Source organism: Mastomys coucha, unplaced genomic scaffold, assembly GCF_008632895.1.
Source record: "Mastomys coucha isolate ucsf_1 unplaced genomic scaffold, UCSF_Mcou_1 pScaffold16, whole genome shotgun sequence".
Lineage (NCBI taxonomy): Eukaryota > Metazoa > Chordata > Mammalia > Rodentia > Muridae > Mastomys > Mastomys coucha.
The window spans coordinates 69,922,690-69,942,840 of record NW_022196898.1 but is presented as its reverse complement, the minus strand read 5'-3'; the positions used below and the strand labels follow the sequence as shown (position 1 = coordinate 69,942,840).

The window sequence follows — 20,151 nt, the reverse complement described above, 5'->3', positions numbered from 1 at the left end:
GTTCTCTTCGCGGGGCTGCGGGGTCGCTCGGATGGAGCTGGGGAGGGGAGGGGAAAGGAGGGGAGGGGAAGGGAGGGCAGGGGGTTAGGCAACCGAAGACCCGCTCCTTCCCACGCCCGCCTCTCCGATTCACGGACGGCGACCCTCCCACCCCCGTGCCGCCCTTGCGCTCGGCCGCGCGCCCCGCCGCCGAGGCGCTCGCACCCGCGCACCGCGCTCCCCACCCGCGCAGCCCGCCCGCCCGCCTCCGGAGGCCGCCCGCCCACTCGGCCGCGCGTGGGGAGCGGCGGCTGCGCGGCCGGCCGGTTGGCCGGCGGAGCGGAGAAGCTCCCGGGAGGATGCCAAGGTGCGGGGGCGCGTCGCCCCCCTCAGGCCACCAGAGCCCGGATACCTCAGACCTTCGGCTCTGGGTCTGTGGGGAGCGAAATGCAACCCCAAGCCCCGTTCTCCCCGCAGCTTAGCCCGGCCCCGCGCCGGTAAACACGCACAAGCACGCACACAGACGTCGCTCGCAGCCGCGGCTCCCGGCGTGACGGAAGAGCCCCGGGCCCGAGATGGGTCGCCGCCCGCCGCCTTCGCCTAGCTGCCCGGGGCGCGGCCGCTCGCCCTCGCCGCTCGCCGCTCACCGCTCGCGGGTGCGACCGAAGTGCCCGGCGTAACGGCCGGTCTGGGTGGGCCTGCAGCCGCGGCGGCCCCGGTCGGACGGGAGCGGCCGCCCGACGGACACAGCTGGTAGGCGGGGTTGCGGGGCAGGCGGCGAGCCGGGGAGGGGCGGGAGGGGTCGGCGGCGGACCACGGGCTCTCCCGCTGCGCTCTCCCGACCCGCCGCCCTTCCCCAGCGACTGTTCCCGGGCGGTTGGGCCCTCGCCGGGCTCGCCGTTACCGTTGGAAGCGTCTTAGGCACGGCGGCTGGACTCCGGCGACGGGAGGCGACCGGGAGGGAGCCGGCCCGCCCGCCTCTGGCTTAATACGGCAGATGCGCGGAAACTCCAACAGGTGGCTCCGTGGCGCAATGGATAGCGCATTGGACTTCTAGAGGCTGGAGGCATTCAAAGGTTCCGGGTTCGAGTCCCGGCGGAGTCGGAACATTTTCTTTATTTTTTTTTTTGTCCTCGGGAGAGTTATCTCTTTTTATTCCCTTTATTCTAAACGGCTTAACTCCCGGCACAGCCACAGACCGCACCCGCTGCGTTCCGCAACCCTTACCTGCAGTTCTGGGAGCTTTCAAACCCCATTAGCCGACCCTGACCGATCCCAGTCGGGGAGAAGAGGGAGGCGGTAGAGAATCCAGGCGCTCGACCTGGGCCTAAATGAGAGCTTGGGATAAGGCCTGGGTCTTGAGTGGCATCCCACGTCACTGGAGCTTGACGGTGGCCGCCAGCAGGGTCAAGAAAGCAGGATGCGTTAGGCTAGTGCGCGGAATCTCGAGTGGATCCTGTTAAAAAAAAAAAAGGTAAAGCCCCGTGGTCATTTCACGATGCCATTTGGGTGGATCTGGAATGGGGCCCAGAAATCTGCATTTCTGGGGCTGCCTGCTTTTCTTCCACGATTTTAGTCCAAAGGTTGGAGTTGACACGCTCTGCCTGTCAACTAGGGACAAGAGTTACTGTCTTGTCCCCTTCTGACAAGATTAACTTTGCACAGAGTTAGAGTTCCACTTCACCAAGTGCCAATGTGCGTAGTAGGAATTAATGAAGTGTAGAAAAGTTCACTGTACCGACAAACCCCCTAATTCATGTAAACCGTAAGAAATGCAAATTGTCGGTAAAGTCCCAAAAAGACATCCTTGGTATTCCTGTATCTGAGACTTGAAATTCTCCCAGCAACCCAGGAGTGAATAATGGCCGCTTTGAAATCTTTCAATTTTTTCTTTAAAAAAATGCAGGTTAGTACTTTCTGTACACCGGTCAGCATGCCTGATCATATATAATATTATAAGACACACTTTGGCAGTATATTTCACCTATTTCAGTTAATACAGGTAGAGCTGCACCGTGCTGTGGTATCCTGTTGTTACAATAGCTGATACTCAGCCATTTAGACACGCATTGTTTGCCCGTTGCAGTCCTTGAGTGGACATCCTGTTCTTTGTGAACAAGTGTATCTTTACAATAGATTCCTAGGAAGCTGGCTCCAGCCTGTTCCAGTGCTCCTAATCTGCGCTAGCTTTGATAAGGTTTGGCAGCGTCCCCTCGTAGACTTTGCTCACTTTATTGTCCCCAACAATGTGGGAGCATGCCTGTTTCCCACAGCCAACGTTCCCAAACTCGTAGAATCTAATCGTAGTTCTCAACCCACTTCTTCATGCACAGGGTAGCTTGTACTTTCTTTCCTGGGATTCCTCTGCCCCATCACCGAGATCATTGCGTATTGTGTCGCTCACACCCACTTAGAATGGCTATAATAGGATGCTTGTATTAGCTGGTAGCTCTTTACCTAGGAAAGAAAACAGCCTTATGTTTTTAATAAATGCTATTTATTTTCCAGTCTACTTGTGTTTATTTATGAAACTTTTTCATCTCACAGAAATTCTAGTATAGAAATTCTATATTGTAATTTATCAGTGTTTGCTAGCTTCTAAGTTTGAAGGCCCCCAGAGTGTTAATTTTCTTTTAGTGGTTTTATTTTTAAATCTTTGCCCCATCTGACACATCTTTTGTAATGGGAGTTCCGACCCAGAGTTGCTGGTGTTGGACCTCTGTGTCTTCTGTAATAATTTGAAATGCCACCTTCATCGCTGTCTAAAGTCCTGTACACATTTCTCTTTCTGGGTTTTTCTAGTTTGCTGCATTGGTCTGAAATTTTTATGTGCTATTTTAAAGTCTAGTGGGGTCAAGAATTTTTAAAAAATATTTCTCTTGCATAATCATGAATTATTCATTAATATAATAATAAAGGAGCCTGGCCAAGGCTACACACATTGTGATTTATAAATTATAAATAAGTTCGCCTGGCTTGAGAACACGGGCTGTGGGAAACAAGCATTCTGACACATGGCTGGGGAGACTAAAGTGAGTCTAGTCACTAGTTGGGACAATTAGAAATCTTTCTGTCTCTGCCAGAGCAAGATAAACAAATTTAAGTTCATTTTGACTCACCGTTTCAGAGGTTTTGAAAAAGGAATTAACTTGTCCAAAGAAAGCAAAGGCAAATTCTGGACCCTTTGTGTTCATTACAAGTCTGCTCTCAACAGCTCTCAACAGTGGATTAGGCAAAAGGCCAGGATGTTTACAGACCTAGTTCTTTATGACCTCACCAACTGAGAGCTAGTAGAGAATGAGGAAGTCACACAACAAGGAATCCAAGGAGAAAGGGTTACTAGGGGAAAAGCCAGTTCCCCAAGACTTATTGCGTAAGCCTCCAGGCCACCTTGGCCCACAACAGCTCTGCAAGATCACTGCATTTACCTTTAGTTGACTAAACTCACACAGCCAGGCAGTATATGTTAGCTTCCTGCTAGCTTATGAGAAATAGCACTGACATGTGGACTCTGGGAACAGTTGCCTGGGTTACTTTGCAGAACCTTGAGTGAACTTTTGCTAAGATAGTCTCCTCTGGAGCCTACAATATCTGATGGATAAATACAATAAAAAAGTAAGATAAAAAGGCTTGGCATCTGTCTTCCTATAGTGCTTGGCCTTTATGCTGTCTTAACTCCTCGGTCAGCTCTACATATAGATAAATGTTTTGTCCAAGTCTAATTTGGCCTGTTGCCTGTTGGAACTGGTGTTTCTTCTACCCACCCTTGTGTTTTCTAGGCAGCTTATGCATCTACAGTCTATACCATGAGGCCAGTGTGTTTGAAGAGTAACTCAGCAGTTTCTGAACAAAGCTGACCACCAAATTAGCCCACGAAATAAAAGGACAGTGAGTGTGGACATAAGAAGCACATCTTTTGGAAACATTCGGGACTAATGGACAATGATAAAACTTTAGTCCATTCCAGAAAAGTCAAAAGCCATTCTTTCATTTTGTAAAGCTAGCATCACAGTCACCATGTTGGTCAGCGTTCTCTCTCTTTTACTGATGGAAGCTCTGCCTTACCTGTCCAGGTTTACGCCATATGCTTGGAGCCTGGCTCGAAGGCATAGATTTAGATAGAACCTGACTACTCTGGAGGCTGAGGCAAGAACATCGCAGGCTCAAGGGCTGCCTGAAGATAGACCCTGTTTCAAAAAGTCTAAAGAGTCTGAGGATATAGCTCAGAGCCTGTACACTACCCAGAAATGCAAAAAAGCAAACATTGGGACTTGGTCTCATTTCTGTTGTTCCCAAGCCATAAATCCTGCTATCTAGTCTCAGTCCACAGTTCCTCGGCTTGGATGCTTCTGCGTTCATGTTGAGGCAGAATACCACGACAAGGAAACAGGTCACATCAACAGATGGGAGGAGGGCAGGGGCAGCAGAAGCAAGGGGATAGACTTCCCAAAAGCATGTTCTTAAATACCCGCTTTCAACAGGGTCCCAAGTTTTCACAATCTAATATAATAGCCCATCAAAGGATTAATCTGTAGATGGCTTAGAGTCCTCATGAGAGAATCTTTTCCCCAAAGACATGTAGCCCAGCCTGAGCTCCAACTATGTAGGACATACTTAAACTTTTGGTCCCCTTACCTCTGTGAGTGCTAGGGTTACAAGCATGTATAACCAGTTCATGTGATGTTAGTGATCAAATCCAGGGCTTTGTGCACGCTATGCTAGGCAAGCTACCAACTGAGCTTCATCCCCAGTCATGGCTTCTGTATTCAGGTTTCAGTGATTAATGGGCTCTCTGGAAGTTCACCTGTTAAATTACTAAGCTACAGGAGTCCATCTGATAAGCACCTGTAGGAATCCCTCTTATTTACAACTGGAGAAGCAGCTGGGTGTGGTGGAGTACTTTGTACTTTGATTACAGCCCTTGAATGGCGGTCTGGTGGTTCTGTGAGCTAAAGGCCAGCCTAGTCTGTCTAGTGAGATCCAGGACAGCAACAGCTAGTGAGACCCTGTCCCAAATGAACAATGCCCCTAAACTTTGGAAGTCCCCCCAGGACCATATTCCAAATGTTTCAACCATCATTGCTGAATGTGGTTTTACTTTAAAGGCCATAGGAAGATGCTGAATAGTTAGCTGGGAAGCCAGATGATATGATATCCTTCTTCTGCCGCAGTGTAGACCGTGGACTGGGGCTATTGAAGACACAAAAGTGAGAAAATGTTGACAGCTGGAAGGAGGGGGGTGCTTGAAGAGATGGCTGAGAATACAAAGGAGCTGTTTCCCAGAAGAGATGAGCCTTGGACTAAGAGATGCAGGAGGGCAGAAGCAGCTAGCTAGCACACCAGGGGTGTGCTGTTTTTAGTTAGGCTAGTGGGTGAGTGCTGACACAATTGAGGCAAAAAATAAAAATCCTGGAATGAACATGTGAGAATGAGTTCAGATAATGCATGGGTTGGGTTTGAAGTTTCTGGGACATCCTGGAGATGTACTATTGGTACTTAGAATAGAACATAATGTTTACAGAATGGAAGAACATGGCAAAGAAAAGTTGAACGTGTGAAGAGAAGGAAAAACCTAATGCTAAGGAGACAGACACAGGCTTAGGACTTCCTAACTGATCTACTTCTCCACAGTTGGCTGTGGCAATCAGTCCAACTTTGTTAGTCATTAAGTCTAATAATTGAGTGAATTTTGAGGACATCACTAAACCAAGACAAATTCACCCATTATTCAAATCCAGATGGTCCCTCGCAGGTGTGACTTGAACTGATTACAGTGGAGAGAAAGCAATTTGGATTGCACAGAATCTGCACCTTTGTTTTCCTGGCTAGTGGTAGGTGTAGAGGATGTTGACACGACTTATGCATACCTGCTTCTTCCAGTGTACAAGCTATGGTGTGTGGATAAAGTAAAAGTATTCCTGGAACAAACTCATGCAGAAACAAAAGAACTAAGTGAACCTCAAGCCTGAAATGACAGAAGCCTCCCTGGAAAATATGGGGTAAAAGATGCAAGAGGGCTGGAGTTTATCTTAGCAATTGAAACTGGAGGAATAATTAGTTTTGTTCTAAACGAAACAGGATTAAACAGTAGGATTTTCACTGGTCAGTAGAAAATGACTTAATTTTCCTCCTCCAGTGGCTTAGGCAGGCACTCCACCTGACCTGCTTTCTGGTACCTGAGGAATGCTAATCACGCCTTAATGCAACCTCCACATACACCATGGCAGCTTTATAACATTTACACATTGTTTGATCATTTCAAAAAATCTTTCTTTTTTAAAAAAAAACAAATCTATGTACTTATTATTTAAGTGTAGGAATGCTCTGTCTGCATGTACAGACATGCCAGAAGGTATCATCAGATACCTTCACAAAAGGTCATGAGCCAGCATAAACTCAACGCAAGCAGGGAACTGAACTCAGGACTTCTGGAAGAGCAGCCAGTGTTCTTAACCACTGAACCATCTCAGCAGCCCTCAAGAGTTCTTTAACCATAACTGCTTTTGTACTGCTTATTTATCTATTAATTGTATTTTCCTTAAATAACCAGATGCTGAAAATTGGACAAACATTAAAATAGTTGATACTCACTTTCCTTTTAACAGTCTAAAACCAGACATATCATCTTATACATATCACCCACTTTTATTCTAAGGGGCACACAATTGATTTTGTCAGTAATCTTTATTTCCAAATAGAAATCACTATTTATACCTATTTATATAAATTATGTGATAATCTTCAGCAAATCAAGATCTATAAAATGCTATGGTTTGCTTTGTCAATTTTAATTGCGAAATTTCTTTTTTTTCCGGAACTTCTTTCCTTCTGCATTTGCTGCTTTTTCAGCCATGATTTCTGAATACTTTCTGCGATTAAATCTGAAAGAAAAAAAATCAAACCTTTATGCTCTAATCTAAAGTATGATGTATCAGTTATTAGCAGTTAATACAACTTTTGAGAGGAGGCTCAATCCCAAAATGCTCTACTGAATCTTCTTGTAGAAACCACATTGCTACCAAGAGTCAGGAGGCTGAGGGCAGCAGTGGTCTCTGTCCTAAGTTTGAATTCAGTTTACTTGGGTTTTGAGATTGGGTCTTGTTATGGCTGGCCTTGAACTTCCTTTACTCAGCTTCCTATGCACTGGAGTTACAGAGCTGGGTACAGTGAGCAGTTGGGAGACAGAGGGCAGCCAATCTGAGCTCCAGGACAGCCAGAACTATATAGTGAGATACCTTGTCTCAAAACAAAAGCCAAAACCTTAAAAAACAAAGAACAATGATTTTCAAAGTCTGCTCTCCAGATGAGAGGTCTGTTAAGAAGTTTTCACAAGAACTGGAAGGTACTAACTACCCCTCCCCATTGTTCTTGTGAGGGTACAATCACATTTGAGAGGGTAAATGACAGGTGGTTTGGCAGAAATAGACTGGAGTCCCTGGCTTCCTCATGCCAAAGACCAGTCACCAAATGTAATCTACAAACTTATGTGAACTAAAAAAACCACACACACACATTATAAAATGTAAATTACCTCCTGAACTCAGAATCAGCCAGCAGTTCTTCCACAATAGTCTTTTTCCTCTGTTTCTTGGGAATTCGTGAATGGTAGAAGTCAGCTGGATTATCAACGATGGTTCCAACCTAAGAAAAATTGAAGGAAATAAATCATACAATACCTGGATGTTAAGTTGCTCCACATTTCAGTATAGATCTAAAGCTTTTTTGTAGAAAGGAACAGAAAGCACAACCTATTTTATACATGTATTAAGATTATGCCATTTTATAAAAGCAAAAATAAACCTATTATTAGCCAGTACACTGGTACTACCAATATTTCCCTATTACAGTGTAGTGTAGTAGGTCACAACCTTAAGGCACAGCCAGACATTACAGCACTAAAAATTAAGAACTAAAGACATTACAGAACAAACGACAGTGTACAAGAGAACACTATACATGGCTCTCAAGACACAGTGACCTGGTTTACTAAAGGAGTTAAGAATGACAAACATGACATTTTAACTTGGCTCTATATAGTTCACAGATCACTAAGCAAACAAGGGAGAATAAAGTCAAAGAACAGCAGAGACTGGGTAATATAAACCCCATGTCTCCATTTTAAGGACCAGGCCTGATTTCAAAAAAGTCCATAAGGTGCTAGCTTCCGGAATAGACCCTAAGTTCCAGAAACTAGATCCTAAGACACCAGCTCTAGGAACAGACCATAAAATCCAGAACAAGATCATAAAACCCTCTCTGAAAGAACAGCCTGGGGATAACCACAAAAATGGGGAAATATTTTATCTCAGAGTGGGTCACGTGCGCTCGACACAGGAATGTAGACCACTGATCACCTGTTATCCCCTAGCACCCATCAATGAAATTTTAGATTACCTAATCTTTTTAGATAGTTCCAACAGTTCCCTATAAGAAAGCCTGCATGCCTTTGTCTAGAGTCGCCATTTTGGAGAATGGTTGATTGCCACCCCCTCCATGCTGGATGTTTCTACCGAATAAATGATCTTTACTTTTGCATACTATCTGAGTCTGGGATCTTCCTTCAGTGATTTTTGGACCCTTACAGTACAAGCTCTGAGACAGCTGAGTACTGAGTGTGGTGAAGGTTATGAGGGCTTGATAACAGAACTGGCAAGCTAGTTTGGATGCAGATTATGATGGTCCAAAGGAAGTGAAATGGAGTACCTCAAAAGTCACTAAGAATTACTCAAAATTTCTCATAAGTACAGCCTGAAAACAAATATTTAAGTAAATAACAGAATATGCTAGCTACAATGAAGCCAGAGGGCAAGACACTTATAATAACCCAAGTGAGCAGAAGAGGGTTGAAAAGAGTGGAAACATCAACTTGCACGCTCATCGGGAGACACCAACAAACAACGTTTGAATGCCTCTCTACCTTGCAAAGGAAGAGGAATGCAAAATAATTTCCTCTCTCTGCATCCTGAATGAACTTCTGCTCTTAGGTTAGTACTATCAATACATCTGGATACAAAGATTTTTTGAATGTAATAGAGCTACCCTTGGTCTCAGCTGCCATGGTTAATGTTGCCTCTTTGTAGCGACTGAGGACCCATTACAAAATGGTGGCTATCTGAGTTGTGTTCTGGACAGTATAGAGCCTAAGAAGGCACTGACCTGGTAAACTAAATCCTTTCTTATTTTAATAGTAAACAACATTGCTAAGCTACTCTCCACAGAACAGAACACTATTAAGTATCATACCTGGAAGTACTTAGGGAAACCATCTCTGTCATTTTTCTTGTAAAACCTTTTTGGGTCCATGCTTGCTCTCATCTTTAATGCTTTGAGGTCATTTTTCAGTTCTTCGGTCAGTTCTGGAGCTTTCATGCCAAACCAAGCATTACCAGCTGTTTTTTGTCGCTCTTTCTGAAATACAAGTGTTTAAAAAAAAAAAACTTAAGAAAAAAAAGATTTGTTTTTCCTTTTATGTGTATGTCCAAGCACATGTGTGCAGGTACCTCTGGAGATGAAGTGTGTTGGATTTTCTGAGCTGGAGTCATAGGTAGTTATGAGATACATGATGTGGATGCTGAGAACCAAAATGTGGTCCTCTGTAAGAGCAGCAAGTGTTCTTGACCACTGGGCCATCTCTCCAGCTCCCCAAATTAACACTCATAACTTTGTAAGAATATAGACTAAGTTCTCTTTAGGCACACTGCCTACCGTGCTATAAGGTAACCTCCCTTAAAATCATAAAACAGAAAATTATGTGAATTACTTGGGTGTGATAGAGTACACCTGTGATCTCAATACTTGGGACAGATTGAGGTTGGATGATTTTGAATTCACAATACCAACCTGGGCTACCCTTTCAGGCTCTGGGTAGTGGAATTTATAAGGATTTATAAGGGCTGAGACATAACTCAGTTGGTAGAGTTCTTGCCCAACAAACATGAATCTTTAGCACTGTATGAACTGGGCATGGTAATGTGCATCTGTAATCCCAATAGCCAACCTAGGATATATGAGACACTGTCTCAAACAAACAAAACAAAACCCAACTTCACAGTAAGCATTAACCCCCAGGATACTTAAAAAAGAAAAAAAAAAAAAGGTTAAAAAACCAAAAACATTTTTTGGCACAGCACCAGTTTCGTAAATGAAAGCTCCCTGGATGACTTGAAGGGAAAGAAACATCCAGCTTCCACTTTTTCTGAAAGAGCTCATACAAGAGGAAATATATAAAATCATTTTAGGAGCTGCTATATAAGCATTTTTTTTTATTGTTACTTAAGTCTTAAGAGTCTTAGAAACTACTTACCTCACAAGCCCAGAACTTTATATTATATCCAAAACAAAACTGCTAATTCTTTTGAAAACTCTACCTAACGTTTTGTTTCATTCATCCAAAATGTAGTGCCTGCCACGTGGCAGTGTGCTCTGGGTCAGCACCTTTTGTACCTATTTATTAGTTCGAATACCAAAACAACACAGTTTGCTTCCATTGCCCCATTTGCCAAGCCAAGTGGATCAGCACTTTGAGTTGACTGTATTAACTCTATGCAATAGAGCTCCTAGCCTACAGGATGGAGAGTGACCCTGGAGGCTGGATGGCACTGTTTTTTGTTTTGAAAGCTGTATTTGTGGGGCTCAAGGCACAACTCAGTAGCAGGGCACATGCTCACAACATGTGCAAGACTCCAGGGGTCACTCCAGAGCACAAACAAAAAACTGTACTTACCTGTCCCATTTGGCTGCAAAGACATAAAAAGCTACATTAAACATGTTGATGGAACCACATTTTATGGCCCTTAGTACCTAAGAACTTTGGTCCAATCTATAATAGACCAATCTGTAGATAAAGCTTAAATGTACAACTGCAGTATTACACAACCTGAAAATGCAAAGACAAGCACATATAAGCAATCTAAATATGAAGTCCCAACTTACCCTGCGCTGTTTCTGAAGTTGATGCTTTGACTCACTATATGGTGGGACACAATAGTTTTTTTCAAATTCAGGTGTAATGACAGCTTTCTGCAGAAGCTACGAAAATACAAAATAATTATTTTCTCTTTCCTTCCCATTTAAACTTAGGATTTTACATTTTGTATAGGCAAACCCACTAATCTATTCCTGAATGATTTTGGCATTTTAAAGGTACTCTCTGTCACACCTCATGGCCTTGCTCTTGTTCCCTGGAACATACCTACAGGGTGGGGACACCTGGCTCCTGCATGTGGCTCTCTAACCTACACCACCGCACAAAAGTGCCCACATATGCATACACATACACACACACACACACACACACACACACACACACACACACACACACACAAAAATGAATGTTTAAAAAAATACAAGAAAATAGGATTCCTGGAATTAAGTGGTAGATGAAAAAGAAAATAATGCTGATCTTGAATTAATTTACTTCAAGTAGCATCTCTTAACAGATAAAACTCTATTCATAAAAAGTAAAATGGAAAAAGCAGAACATGTCGGTCTGGCATGGCCTTAATAGGGACAGAATGACATGGTTTTTACCCCAGAACAGGGCCAGCAGGCATGGGCCTTCATAAATGTAGATGGACATACGCTTGTTTGTATAATGCACATTTTACTCTCCTCCTTCAAGGAATGACCTGTTAATGACTCCAAGATAATCAGAATCCAGGAGGTGAAGGTGTGGTTAAAGTCTAAGCGAAATGGTAAATGCTGGAACATTCAGGACAGCCCTTAAGGCTGTAGAAAAGAACTCCAAAAATATATAATTTCTCAACCATGCAGTATGAATTATGAGGGGCTTCACAGATCTAAAGGAACAAAGGCAGCTGCACAGTGAGCCAACTTTTCAGAAAGATACTAAGAAAGGATTTAGGGAGTGGTAATCACAGGAGATCCCATCCAGCCAAGAGTTTTTTGTTTGTTTGGCAGTTTAAAGTTATAAAGGAAGACAGATTCCTGGGTTCTGGATAGGCTAGGGACAGAGCAAAGTTAGGACTAGGTGTGGTGAAAATGGTAATTTCAGGATGGTGTCCCACCCAGCTATCATAACTTCTGTGCTTAACAGATGCAGGCGGATCTCTTAATTCTTTTGCAGCGTGAAAAGAAAATGAGTACTTGCAGTTTCCTAAGAATTAAGGTGCTGGGGTCACACCCAGAATGCTGATTCACAAGACAATCAAAAGTAGACCTAGAGTAAATGACTGGATTGATATGTAAAATAAAAAACTGGGTTTATGAACTACAAGATCATAGAGGTGAGCTATCCAGAGAATTTTTTAGAAAATCAAGAGAAAACTGCTTAGAGAAGTGTCTGGAATAGAGACTAGCAGGAGAAAGCAGTCTAGAGAGAGCAGTCTGGAAAGCAGGGCGCGAGCTGCCAGCTTGGACCACAGTCTGACTTTGAGGCGTTTGTTTTCACTACTTCCAGACACCCCTTCTCTCAGAACCCCTCTCCAAGCCAAGGCTGGTCCCTAGCAAGAAAAGACCAATGTAGTTTTGCTTTAGGAAAAGGACCGAAGATGGGACAGTTCATAAAGCTTACCTCGTCTTTCTTTTTCTCCTTGATCTGGGTTAGGGTTTTCTTGTGAGGCTGCAGTTTGTCCACATTGAAATTAATATACAAACCACCCAACTGCTTGATGTTTAGTCCAGGGTCTATGCTGCTACTTGTCAATTTCAGACTAAAACAGAAAAGATTACTTAGATGAAGTAATTAAGACAAAAGAGAAACAAGATTGTATGTTAAAATCACAAGCATCTTATCTTTATGATGTAGTTACTGAAACATGGAATAAACATTTATCTCATACATTCATTCAGAAGAGTCTTGAATAATGAATCGGCACTGCCAGAGAAGACATCCAGAGTCAAGATTTTCTAAGACGATTAAGCATGTATCACACCCACAAATTTCGTAAGGAACTTCAAGAAAAGCAATTCAGTTCAACTTCACACTGAAGGACCCAGTTTAGAAACACCGACTGTACCTTTAAACTCATGGCCTTGTCAGTCCCTAGAACTCACAGGGTGGAGACACCTGGATCTTGCAGGTTGTCCTCTAAAAACAACAACCAACCTCAGAGACAGGGCATCTTTTTTATTTGCTTTCCAAGACAGGGTTTGGTGTGTGCCACCACTACAGGGCACCTATTAAGACAGTCTAATATGGCTGCCTACATTTTTAGTGGCTAATGCCAAACAAGGCCTAATCCAGGAAAAGCAAGTTTTAAACAAGACACTTCCAAAGAAAAAGCCTCAAACATTAGAGCTTTCAACAACAACAACAACAACAACAAAAAAAGATGGGATTACAGGTGACTATTTTCTTCATACTTTTCCATATTTCTCAATTCTTCTACAATTAACATAAAAACTTATGTTCCTGTTTTGTTTTTACTCTTTTGTACATATATGTGTGCAGTGTGCATTCACATATGTTCATCCAGAGTTTGACTTTGGGTATCTTCCCTGATCATCTCTACTTTCTCAATTTAGGCAGGGTCTCTCACTTGAACCCGGAGCTCACACTCAGGTAGTCTAACTAGTTGGCTTGCTTGGAGATGCCATTTCTACCACTGAACACTGACATTATAGGCAGGCCATCATGCTCACCTGTCATTTTATATGACTTCTGGGGATCTGAATCTAGTCTTGATCCTTGCATGGCAAACTTTCTACCTCTAAGCCATTTTCCCTGCTCCTACAGATGATTTCTAAGATTATCAAAACAACATTTTAGCTATCACTGGTGAGAAAAATAAAACTGCCAAAGATCTCACAAATAAATACAAGGGAGATGTCAGGTGGAACTATCCACATTCTGATGTTTATACTAATAAACTACTGTTTGTACTTCTATGGCAAATCATCCTGACAGATATATCAAAAACTGACTTGTAAATGGATGAATAAAGTTGCTCCCAGATCAGGAATAGGTTTATCTCCCTTCAAGTTTTTGGTCACAGAAGTCCTTGAGACTCCACAAAACTACATAGGCTATTACCACGACTCTCAATTGCCCACTAAGAACAAGATGTTCAGACTCTACTACTTAAGCCTGTTATCACAGGCTTTGGTTGCAGGACATAGAAGTGAAGCTGGAGCTGAGCTGGAAACATCTTTTCTGTTGCAAACTTTAGTGCTGGAAGGTACTGTGTAGGCTGCCTGGGAAGAAAGCCATTGTCTTACTCACCATGGACCTACACGCTGTACTACTGACCTGTCAGAGAAGCTATGCCTGCCTATTCATGTACTGTTAACTGGGGTAACCAACCACTTTCTAATTGGGTTTGAAGCTCACTTACTGAAATTCATACCCGTAAAGCCCGTCAGAAGCCTGTGCTTGGTGACAGGCTCTCGTGGGGAATTTACTATTTTTGCTAGATATGCTGAACCCATTACAAATACTTTCTAGATTTATGCTTATGCTTAGGTTTATGCTCAGATATGGTGAGACATGCCCCCCCCCCTTTTGGCAGTGGATAATAGTTACTACTAAGACTCAAAACTGGTCAAAGTGCTGAGAATAATTTTCTCAAAATGGTCATTTCTAAATGGGACATTTATGTCACCTCTTCCAAAAGAGGGGGCAGAGAGAATGTAAAAGCAGGAGGAAGGAGAGAGGGAGCGGTGATATGGAGTACTGTCTTCTGGGTATTACATGGTAGGTGCACCCAGAACTCACAGCAGCTGTGGGTTACCTGCACAAGACTGACGCAGTCAGTACTTTGGATTTTTTCTATTGATTCTTTGTGAGTTTCATATGAGGTACAGGGAGATGAGTGGGACTGAGGTGCATGGTGTGAAACTCATCAGTCCGCATTCTGTAGTGGAAATGTCCAGGAGTTCATGAGACCCAACCTCTCCCTGAGGACCTATAGACAGTTAGTTAGTGATGATTGGGAGGGAGAGACATTGCTTCAATGGCATAGCACTAGTAAGCTTCCCGTGAGCTTGTAAATAACCCTGATCCATAGTTCTATAAACATGAAACTCACCCACGTTCCCCAGAAGGCATGGAAAACAGAAAGAGGACTAGCTGGAAAGGAGCATCAGTGGGGATGTGAGTCTGAGGGGCACTTAAAACATCAATGCATTATATACACATAGGAAAAGATTAAATGAGACATTAATACATGCTAATAAAAATTACTTTGGTGGTTGAGGTAAAGCTCAGTGGTAAAGGGCACGCTTGTCATGCTGCGGCCTTAGGGTGCTCCTCAGCATGACCTCCCCAATGTCCTTTTAAAGGTAGTACTTACAGCTTAGACTTGGTGTTACTGAGCAAGTCCTCCTCATCACTAGACTCATCCTTATTCTCATCACTGTCTGATGAGTCTTCTTCACTATTTTCCTCCTCTTTCTCTTCCTCCTCATTTTCCCTCTCAATAGCAACTTCACTTGGAGCCTCATCTTCTAGGTAAAAGTTCTTGTCAGCACTCAGTCCAGGAGTTTTGTCAATCACAAACAGTGCACCATCACATGCGTTATCTTCCAGGTCCTCAGCTGATGCCTCCTTTTGGCCACTGTTTTCAACAGAACACAAAGTGTCCCTTTCATTCTCACTGCTTTCAGACTGTTGGCTTTCATCACTGCTAAGAAATAATAAAACAGGACTGTTGGTATCCCGAGCCATGCTGAGTTCAGACTTGCATGGTTTGCTATCACATTCAAAAATGACAGCACTTTGGCTGTTCTTGTCCTCACTGACACCCGCACTTGTGTGCTCATCGTTGCTGTCACCATCATCACTGAGCTGTGCCAAATCATTCTTTTTTACGCTGTCTCCTCTCTTGTCACTGAGCTGTGCCAAATCATTCTTTTTTACGCTGTCCCCTCTCTTGTCATTCCATCTTTCTATTTTCACAACTGCAAACTTGTGCTCTAATGATTTCATTAGAGCCTCCTGATCTGGACTTGAAAGCTGAGATGTGGGTTTTTTATTTGGGGTGCTTGATTGAGTCTGAGACACTGGCTGCTCAAGGCTGGCATCTTGAGCTTCAGAAAGACTCAGCAGCGAATCTTTCTCATTAATTACTTTTTCCTCTATTACTTTGGGGTCCTCTTCATCCAGACCCTTGTAAGACTCCTTTCTGACTTCTGTATGAGATACAACATTGGGTTGTTTTTCCTCTTGGATATGCAAATTTTGGTGGTTTTGGGCTGTCAGGTTTTTTCCCGAATTTCTGTGGATGGAATCATCAAAGTCACTGTTATAAGTTTCACTATCAGAAACCTGTGGCATATTTATCTGAGAAAGTGGTCTTGCTGATAGCTGAGAGGCCTGTGTAGCATCTGAGTCCTCTGAATACACAGACATACCCACAATTTGCTTTTTATTTCCTGGTGTAATCGTAGTATCTTTCTTCTCAGCTTGGAACTGTAATTTCTTCCTCACATTCCTGGCTGTTCTCCTCGGTTCGATCTCTAACAATGAAATGCCTGAGCAGGACGACTCAGCATCAGATATAATTTCCAAATGGGATTCTTGGCTTGACTCTCTTTGAGATTTAGCCTTATTTTGGCGGCTTTTTCCTGTGGAAGGTACGATCATAGAAACCCCTGAAACGTGAGACTCTGCTTCAGAAACCACTACTTCATCAACAGATTCACGTTGAGGGGTTACTTTCCGCTTTTTCCTAACACTGGACTTTGGGGCGGGCGCGATCACCACCCTCCGTTTCCTAGTTACTCTTATAATGGGCTCTTGGACCTCTAACACAGAGGAAACCCCGGAAGCATGAGACTCGGTGTCAGAGGGCTCTCCATCAGAAAGCAGTACAATGATCTCCGCTGGGCCTGTAGCTCTGCTGCTGCTGCTGGAGAGGGCTGAGCCGTGTGCCTCAGCAGTGCTGCCATCGGATCCCGAGGCTCTTTTGCTTTCTATATGCGTCCCAATCCTCCGAGGAACAGACCTCTGAAAACCAAAAACAAACAATATAGTTTAGGGAGGGCATGGAAAAGAGCAAAGGTGGCGTGGCCTAAGGGGCAAAACTTAAGAAGGTACTAAACAAAGCCAAACTCACGATAATTTTTTTTTTTTTTTACTTGCTTCATTCTAGGCCTCAGAAAGCAGAACTAAGGGCTGGAGAGATGGCTCAGTGGTTAAGAGCACCGACTTTCCGAAGGTCCTGAGTTCAAATCCCAGCAACCACATGGTGGCTCACAACCATCTGTAACTAGATCTGACACCCTCTTCTGGAGTGTCTGAAGACAGCTACAGTGTACTTACATATAGTAATAAATAAATCTTTAAAAAAAAAAAGAAAGAAAGCAGAACTAAAAAGAAAACTTTCTCTACTTAAATAAAGAGGGGGGAGATTTTAAACCATTTATAGAAACTCAGGGAGCGGGGTAGTTAAGTACTAATTGAGCACGTATTTGGGAGTGTATAAGGTAATCTGATACTTGTCTGGGGTTTTAAAAGAGGAAAGGGCTGCTCTATAACCCTTACTACACAATCTAAAGCGCACAGCACCAGAAGACAATCAGAGGCTCTGAGAGACACCCCTGCCGCTCTTCGTACGCGGGAGGAGTTAGTGCTGGGCCACTACCAATCTCTCCACGTGAAAACGACGCTCCTTCCCATTCCCAAAACTAGGCTTGGTCGAGGTGGCTGGAATTAACCTTCCCTGGTATCGTCTCAACTGTAAACTTAGAAGGCCTCATCTGCGCAAGGCAAGCTACCTAAACTCTCGTAAGAGCCCCAGAAAACCCCCACGCCCAACCAAGTTCCGAGCCGGTCCGGCACAGGACCACGCGCGCACGGCTCGGCTCCTCGTCGCTCCCCTACACCCCGTCGAACCTCTCTGCCTAGCGGCGAGGAGACCCGGACAACCCGGGGCCCAGCTCACCTTCTGCTGGGAGCACTCTCGGAGCCTGGTCCGAAAGACCCCGGACCTGGTGACCACCATCTTTCCGACTCCGTATTCCCGGCAGCCAGCGCGGCTTCCTCTCGTTCCGACCCTTCGGAAGTGCGTCAGAACAGGAACTCGCTTAGGATTCCCCGCGGAAACCGCGGCTCGGGAGAACCGTTCCTTCCGCTGCTCTGCTGCCGCTCTGCACAGACGTCTCTGCCGTAGCTAGGGCGGGTCGGCCCGGCGCAAGAGAGCTGATCCGCCTCTCTTTCCGAGCGTCTCGGCCGTGCTCTCCGCAGCGGTGGAGGTCTTCCGCGCCGTTCAACACCGGGAAGTCGCATCTTTCACTCTGCTTTCCATCCGTCTCCCCCTGTGCTGTAATTTGTGAGAACTTTGGCTTGAGTCTTTACTAAAGCCAAAGGAAACTTTATTTAGTCCCTTTAGAAAACAGCATTTTAATAATGAATATTTTAATAACTTAATAAATGAGATTTCGATATTTGATTGGGATACAAGGATGTATGTTAAATGCTGCCAAGTTCTTGGAGAATAATTAGAAAGCTGTGGGATTTAACTAAAATGTCTCCGGATTTGAAGTAGTTTTTTTTTTTTTTTTGGTTTTTCTTTTTCTTTTTTAAGATTTTTATTTATTATATATAAGTACACTGTAGCTGTCTTCAGACACTCCAGAAGAGGGAGTCAGTTCTCATTACGGATGGTTGTGAGCCACCATGTGGTTGCTGGGATTTGGACTCAGGACCTCTGGAAGAGCAGTCAGTGCTCTTAACCACTGAGCCATCTCTCCAGCCCTGTTTTGGTTTTTCGAGACAGAGTTTCTCTGTGTAGCCCTGGCTATCCAGGAACTCACTCTGTAGACCAGGACTCAAACTCACAAATCCGCCTGCCTCTGCCTCCCAAGTGCCAAGTGCTGGGAGTAAAGGCATGCGCCACCACTGCCCGGCTTTTTTTTTTTTTTAGAAAAAAAAGTGAAAGAAATTGTGAAGGAGAGAGATAAAAAGATTTTTGTTTTTGTTGTTTTTACAATGGAAGGAAGAGACTGACCAGAATCAATAGAGTTTTTTTTTTGGGGGGGCGGGGGTGTTGTTTTGTTTTGCTGAGACAAGATTTCTCTACAATAGCCCTGGCTGTCCTAGAACTCACTATGTAGACCAGCCTGATCCCGAACTCACAGATATTCATCTCCCTCCCAAGTGTTGGGATCCATGAGCTACCGCACCTGGCTGAGGTGTTTTAGTTTTTTGTTGAATGAAAGATGGAGAACTAGAATATGTTGAAAGGCCATAAAAGAGATTGAGGAGGGGGTAAAGGAATTAGTGTTGGAAGCAAGAAAAACAATGGTTCGTTTCCCTTAACTTTTTAACACAAAATAAATTTTCCTAAAAACATCTTTCTGCGGATACATTACTTCTACATTAAGTAGCTCCTCTTCGTTCTCCTTGGAGCCAAGTATACGTAGTGACCAAGTTTTGATTGTTAGAGGTTGTTAAAGCACTAGACTCATGCTTAGTAAGGTAGGTTTTTTTGGTTTTGGTTTTTGTTCTGGAGAATTGTGGTCGCTGGTTTTCACACAGCCATTATGTGCCACGAGGAAACAGCCTATCTTTAGGAGTGACATAAAAGCGAAGAACAAGAATGCAAGTTCCTGCTTGTTTGTGGAACTTGAAGACAAGACTCTTGAAGCTCTTGACAGGCTAGGCTTAGTGAAAACCCTATGACAAGTGAGGGCCGTTACTTTTCAGTTTAGGCTTTAAGGGGTCTACCTTGTTCTCTCTGGGAGAGGGTCACTGCACAATGTGAACACGGTGAGAGCTATCTGTGGCCGAAATAGCCAGTGAGAGACTCAGGTCTTTATACTGAAGAACAGTCTAGGAGAGGATAATGTCTAGGGGTGGAATAATATCATATGCTAAATGTACACTTGACCTTACAAGAAATGCCAAAGCCAGGCATGGTAGTACATGGCTTGCAACCTCAGTGCTTGTTAGGCTCAGACAGGAGGACCCAGGCCAGTCTGAACTACATAACAAGATTGTGTCTCAAACAAACAATAAAAGAAATGCCTGGGTAATTTCCATAGATAATTCCAGTCTCCCCAGCATCAGTTACTTCTGCAGCATGTTCTCATTAACATTTGCTGCTGTCGGTCTTTACAGCTTTCATTCATGACATCGCACTATCGTTTAATCTGCATTTCCTTGATGAAAATAATGTGAACATCTTTCAGCAGTCTTCTATAATGTGAACATCTTTCAGCAGTCTTCTTGGTCACCCAGGAGTTTGGGGTTTTTTTTTGTCTGTCTTTTTT

The 20,151-nt window shown here is 43.8% G+C and overlaps 1 protein-coding gene, 2 long non-coding RNA genes and 1 other non-coding gene across 6 annotated transcripts in view; 2 read left to right on the top strand and 2 right to left on the bottom strand.

Annotated features, from left to right (window-relative positions):
* The window catches only part of LOC116093717, a 24,622-nt gene extending 21,376 nt beyond the window's left edge, over positions 1-3,246 (bottom strand). For 2 of the 3 annotated variants that reach the window (XR_004119810.1, XR_004119809.1), the window contains exons 1-3: positions 3,099-3,246; positions 1,207-1,435; positions 884-1,039 (exon numbers count right to left, since the gene is read on the bottom strand). This is a non-coding gene — a long non-coding RNA (uncharacterized LOC116093717). The remainder of the gene's footprint in view (positions 1-883; positions 1,040-1,206; positions 1,436-3,098) is intronic. The other variant, XR_004119811.1, reaches the window with a different exon arrangement.
* Positions 7-8,514, top strand: LOC116093720. The gene is made up of 2 exons (XR_004119814.1): positions 7-732; positions 3,759-8,514. It is a non-coding gene; the product is annotated as an uncharacterized LOC116093720 (long non-coding RNA).
* Trnar-ucu lies at positions 999-1,083 on the top strand. The gene is given in 2 exon segments: positions 999-1,035; positions 1,048-1,083. It is a non-coding gene; the product is annotated as a tRNA-Arg (tRNA).
* Dnttip2 (deoxynucleotidyltransferase terminal interacting protein 2) lies at positions 6,649-17,952 on the bottom strand. Its single transcript, XM_031375330.1, has 7 exons — positions 17,823-17,952; positions 15,231-16,885; positions 12,512-12,650; positions 10,912-11,007; positions 9,223-9,387; positions 7,511-7,620; positions 6,649-6,860 (listed from the first exon to the last, which is right to left on the bottom strand). The coding sequence occupies exons 1-7, from the start codon at positions 17,880-17,882 to the stop codon at positions 6,767-6,769; spliced, it is 2,319 nt and encodes a 772-aa protein (XP_031231190.1). The 5' UTR covers positions 17,883-17,952; the 3' UTR covers positions 6,649-6,766.
* Between the last annotated feature and the right edge of the window lie 2,199 nt (positions 17,953-20,151).